The sequence below is a fragment of the Cylas formicarius genome, unplaced genomic scaffold (assembly GCF_029955315.1).
Source record: "Cylas formicarius isolate icCylForm1 unplaced genomic scaffold, icCylForm1.1 PGA_scaffold_5__7_contigs__length_24384050, whole genome shotgun sequence".
NCBI lineage: Eukaryota > Metazoa > Arthropoda > Insecta > Coleoptera > Brentidae > Cylas > Cylas formicarius.
Genome location: NW_026844341.1, coordinates 21780721 through 21786720, shown reverse-complemented (window position 1 = coordinate 21786720; position 6000 = coordinate 21780721). Strand labels below are relative to the sequence as shown.

The following is a 6000-nucleotide window of genomic DNA, read 5'->3' as shown; positions in this document are numbered from 1 at the left end:
AATATTTCACCCTGAAAGGACCGCTAGTGAATTGCGACTGGATTTTTCGGTAAAATCTTCTCACAAAAAAAAAGACTTATTATCTGGCTGAATTGAAATTTACTCTTCTGTGAGCGTAGAACTTATTAATTCCAAGATGGCGCTGCGTTTTATACTTTTTCATCATTTGACGGATGCAGTTAATATTTTTCTACGCCGTTGGGTGGACGAAAACGCGTAAGTATTTCCAATGTTATATTTTTTAAAAGACAAAATATTACAATAAACTATATATAATAAAAGTACCTGATTCTTAACCTAAATAAAACTATACAATTGTTTTTAAAAATCAATTAGAATCTTTTTTTAGTGGCTAAAAATAGGTATTTTGCTGCGATATAATAAAAATCTAGTCTCTATATTTACAAACGAAAAAAAAAAACTGTTACATCTGTGTATCACCGACGAATATTTTTGTTTTGTCTCTCTTCGTTAAATACGGTTTAGCGTGTTTTGACAGGACATTGATTTCTTCTTGCGCGCGCGGACATGCAGCGCCGCCGCGGCTCCACAATGAACTATTATCTAAAGGGGTGACATTCAAGCACGTATATCACATCGTTTGGACGTTGTTTTGAACAGTAACACGTACACGTACGCACGTTATGAGAACAACATTACATTGAAAACGGCTGGGCACATATATATATAGATTCTCTTTTACACTTACGAAAAATTATGTTCCCTAAACCTAGAAAACGTTAACGGTTACTCATTTTGTGGTTCGTATAAAAAATTTTTTTCACTGAGTAAAACACCTGATTCTGTTCTGAGCTATTTAGGTTCCGCAAAAAGACACATTCATTTTTAGGTACACGTTTTTTTTTTGTATCGATCAATGTATATATGTATATACGAAACAACTAAAAACAAATATACACATCACAGAAGGTTACAAGATTTTTTTACAAACGTGAAAGGAAAGCCGGCCCTCGCTGGTTTACATATTTCGAAAAATTAAAATAAATACTATACAAAATGTACACCTAACCGTACTAAATTACATGTGAAAATTAAAAAACGGCCCCCGCCCGCCCCGCAAATAAGTACGCGCGGTTTATTTACAAAAATTTGTGCCAGTGTACATTTTTGTGAGATCAAACAAACGAAAAACAAAAAAAAAATGAAACCGGACAGATAGATGAAGAAAAATGCATTTCGAGAGAGCTAATATCCTTATTGACCTATCATTTTTTATTATTCTAGGCACCTTACAGTCTCATTTGCCTTTTTTTTTTCTTGTATATAAAAGCACCGCTTCAAAAACATCGCCATGCCAATGGCCGTATAAAAAATCAGCCCGGGACGCCTCGAGTGGAAACCGTAGTGATGAACTTATAAAGGCACAATGATTTACATATTTTTTGTATAGTTTTTTTCATATTGCTCACGTAAAATTTGAAGACATTAACTAGGGGGGGTGTGAAAAATTAAATTTTGGTAAGGAATATAAATTCTGTTTGTCCAAATCTGTTGCGTAGTTTGTTGTTGAACCGAACTTGCTGACGTTCCGCCAATCATCCCGGTGGCGTCTTCAGAGCTGATGAAGTCGACAGGATGATTGGCGAAACGTTAGCCAGGACGAATCCAAAAGCCAGTGGAAGTTTCTTTGAAAAATTAACAAGCGTGGGAACTATTTTCGCCAGTTTTGCGGATTCGAGAAAAACATTTCGATAAAAAAAAAGCATAAAAGTGGTAATTGAACTCAGTTGCTTTGTCTACAGTATTTAATTTTGGTAGTTTCAGCTAAATAAATAAATAATAGACAACCTTTATTTCCCATTTTTGCTGGCCCTATTCGAGCATTCGGAATTGAAGGGAAAAATGTCAATAAAAACGTAAAAATTAGAAAAACCTTTAAAGACTGTATTCCAGAAATCCATCCCCACTCGACGCTAGTTATTTGTTTCTCGCGTCAGCAACTATATTTAAAAGTTCCGCCGAGACGCCCCGCTGCCGGCAGACGACAACGCCCTATTATAATTTCCAAGTCGCTTCGCAAAATATAACTCTTATCACATTTCGTATCAGTATTCTCGATAATTTTTTTAAGATGATAATATATCTATATATTCCTGCGCGCCTCCTCCGACTTCGTCGCGAAACATTTTTAACAAATTCGCCTATATTTCTCGTTAACATTTCACAACGGTTCGCAAAAGAAAAACTCCCAATAAAATCAACGATTAATTAAAACCCCCGCGGTAGGCGGCCACGCGCGCACGCTGGTCCAACTCGCACCGGGAGAACCATAACCCTTAAAATATAACTCACTCGACCACGACCGTTCCAGATGCAGCTGAATAAAAAAAAATCAGTCCCGCTACTACCCGCCCCGTGTATTGAGATCTCGATCAATGAAAAAGTACGCTTCGTTGTTTGCAAAACCCCGCACACCTCGAGTCCTTGTACTATCGGCAAGTGGGTGGGACCCCACCTAGAAGGAATCTGGACGCGAGTACGACGACGTTCACGCCGCACCCGTGCAATCGATCTCGACGATGTCCTTGGGCACCTCGACGAACTGGTAGACCAACCTCTGTCCGTCCACCTTGGCCAAAATGCCCCTTTGGTAGTAGTACCTCAACGCTCTCCCCATCGTCTCGTAGTTCATGTCCGGTTTGTTCTTGTGCATGCCCCACAGCCTCGACACCGCTTTCGAATCGACCAGCTTGAACACGCCCTTTTCCCTGTTCGTCCACTTGATGTACCTCGGACAGTACTCCCTGTCCTGGAGGAGCTTGAGCAAAAATTCCCAGAGGTAGGTGGTCGAACCTTCCCTGCTCTTCCTCTTCACCGCGCCCGGTTCGCCCATCTTTTGTTTCTTCACTTTCTTCAGTTTCCGCGGCGAGAAACCCAACAGGTAGGGATCGTCGTATACGCTGGAGGTCGCCGCCTGGATCACCGACGTAGGGATCGAGTGTCGCATCGGCGGCGGCGACGGCGGCGACGGCGTCGTAAACGGCGACGCGTTCGGGTGATGGTGGTGGTGCATGTTGTGGTGGGTTTGCTGCGCGTGGTGGTGCTGCTGCAGAAGGTAGTTTTGGTACGGGTCCAGATCTGAAACGAAAGGAAAAACAAGTCACATGGTTTCCAATATGAACCTTACCCTGATGGTGTATATGTGAACTCACATAACTCACAACATTTTAAAAGCTCTCCTACGTGTCTTTTCAATGGATTTATCGAATACCTGGGAAAACGTCAGATTCTTTTGTGATTGCGAAATAATTATAATTAATTTTAGAGCATTTGATTATTGGAATTTAATATCTGGGACAACGAACGCTTCATTATTGGGGGTAGTTTTATACCTTCAGGCGATTGAGCAATAAATCATTTTGCAGCTCTTCAATGGTATAATTGAATATCTGGGGCAAGGTCAGATTTTTCGAGAATGCTAACTTAACATAACATAATTTTCTCGGGTTACGTATCCCTAATTAGATTTAATTTTTATAAGGAAATTATAGTACAGACCAAATGGTTGTTCCAATGGCATTGTATTAAACACAAAAGTGTAAATAAATATTGTACAAGGTGTTTTCTAATTGAATGTTAATAATTAAGAGTGCGTCTTAACTTTTGAGATGATGGTAAAGTTTTTAAAAATATTTTTTGTTAATATTTGCAATACCACTGTAAATATTTTAATCAAGAGGTATTATTTCTTTTCAATACACCAGTGGTGGGCATACGGAATTTCACCCGTCTATTTTGGCAGACATTGATGGTGCGCCACTGATTTTTCTTACAATACAAATTGTTCCTACAATCTCTGATCATTTCTAAGGAAATTTCATTTCTTCATTCTTTTCAATCCACATTCCGCTTAAAAAATAAAAACCTCTTCTTTGCATGGTCCTAACAATATCGTTAATATGACAGCATGCAAAGAAATTAGTTTTCATTTTTAAGTGAAAACCGTGAAACGAACTAATAAAAATTAAGAGATCAAGTCTGCTCATAAATGAATGCAAATATCTTTTTTTTTAAGGAAATCAGTGGCGTGCCACGACTGATGATGAACAATTAATATTTTCGTTAAGTAGGTCACCTGGTCACTGGTCAAATCAGATAAAAAATTAGAAGACTTTTTTACTTTTACACTTCGAATGAAATTAATAATAATAATAAACGATTCTTGTTTAAATTAACGATAACGATTGACGGCTTTTTATTTTTTTGGATTGAACAAATCAAAAAAATGAATTTCTTTAGAAATGTTTGCAGATTGTAAGAAAATATTTTATATTTTAAGAGAACTGGCCTACCATCAATATCTGCCAAAATAGACAGGGGAAATTTTGTACGCCCGCCACTGGCGTATTTTTTTAAAAATGTGATACGTTCAATTAGAAAACACCCTGTATTAGACACATACGGACAAGCCTACATTCAACAACTTATTTAATAACGATTATAAGTCGTAGCACGATATTTTGAGAGAGGCTTTGTTTTATTTTATTTCCTTCTGTTTTTTTATTATAAAAAAGTTATAAATTATTAATTTTTCGAAAAAAAAAGTAAAATCTCAGAGTGCGGCACAGTAGAGTGAATAGGATCTGGAAAATTTAAAAATAATTTATAATAATAATATAACATTTTTTGATTGTAAATTTAATTTTGTTTTTGTGTTTTATTTAGTGAACTAGCAACTTTGTGGAAAGCTAAAAATCTCGTGGTCTTGAGAAAAAAAAGCAGCGATGAGTAACTTTGAGTCATTATGGTACGAGTAGGTAAAAACCAGGGAAAGAAAAAAAAAACAGCGACGATGCATCCGTCGAGATGCGGTTTTTGTAGCAAGGCGATTTCCCTGCCACTTTCGTTTCGTAGAGAGTAAGCCGTAACAAGTGAAACTCTTCCGTTACATATAGATTTCCTGCGTTTTATCGCTTTCCTTCGCGTACGTTCGGTTTTGGTCGTTTTTTTTTTCTTTCATTTTATCCAACTACGGTTGATCGATAGGCCGCCGGTTGGACTCGGCGCCAGATATACGGGCGCTGCAAAAATAACCGATGTATTCCTCTATTTTTCGTCGTTCTTCCTCTTTCCTCGCGGTCCGGCCTTCTTCGATTAATTGGCGTTCTCCGCGGAGAAACAAGTGTAAATCGGCAATTTCCGGCGGAGGATATATCTGTACACGCACGAGATTGCCGTCCAGAAGGCCAATGCAGTGGCGCGCGCTCTACACCAATGCAATTTAAAGTGTGATTTGAAGCCCGAAGCTTAAGAAATTCGCAAAGTCCACATCCGCTTGGCAAACGTATACTGCATTTGCCTGATTCTTCTCCTTGAAGTGCCATATCTGTTTTTTACTAAATGTTAGCTATCATGTTGGCTATCAATACCTTATTTACCGGTGTCCTGAACAGCGTATCAGCAGAATGTCCGAACCACTATCGTAGGTTTTTCCGCCTAGATGTTCTTCTTCTCCCTGGACCTCGTCTTCCCTCACTTATCCTCAATATACGCCTGTACACCTACATATCAAAAGCTTCCAGTTTTTTTAAGGCAGTCTCTGTGACAGTCCAATATTCTACTCCATACAACAGGATTGGGAACACGTAACATCGGACCAATCTCATTCTGAGCTCAATTTTAAGTTCGTCTCCGTGCACCACGTTCCTCAGCCTTGCTCTTGCTTGTTCAATTGTGGATTTTACTCCCACTGAACGGTCCCCCGTACGTCGCTTAATAATTGTCCCAGATATTTAATCCAAGTTTATTTTGACCGATCCACAGTACTACTTGATCTAGGAGTTTTTGAAGTCCTTTAGTTATTATCTGCCAGTAGAACGGAATCATTTATTTTTATTTATATTTGACAGGTTACGCTAAATAATTTTCGTAGATAGAATTTCTCGCCTAACCGACGGCTCCAATCATATTCGGCCGCTCTCGCTGGCAAATCCGTGGAACGAAGCGTCCGCCCTTTCCCAGTTCTCCTGCACGCGATTG

General features: G+C 38.8%; 1 protein-coding gene across 3 annotated transcripts in view; it reads right to left on the bottom strand.

The window, feature by feature from the left end:
* Positions 1-266: 266 nt before the first annotated feature.
* Positions 267-6000, bottom strand: part of LOC132701850 (ecdysone-induced protein 74EF) — a 173217-nt gene continuing 167483 nt past the window's right edge. For all 3 annotated transcript variants that reach the window (XM_060670092.1, XM_060670093.1, XM_060670094.1), the window contains one exon: positions 267-3099. In XM_060670092.1, the coding sequence (XP_060526075.1) occupies positions 2510-3099 (590 nt within the window). In that variant the 3' untranslated portion in view covers positions 267-2509. The remainder of the gene's footprint in view (positions 3100-6000) is intronic.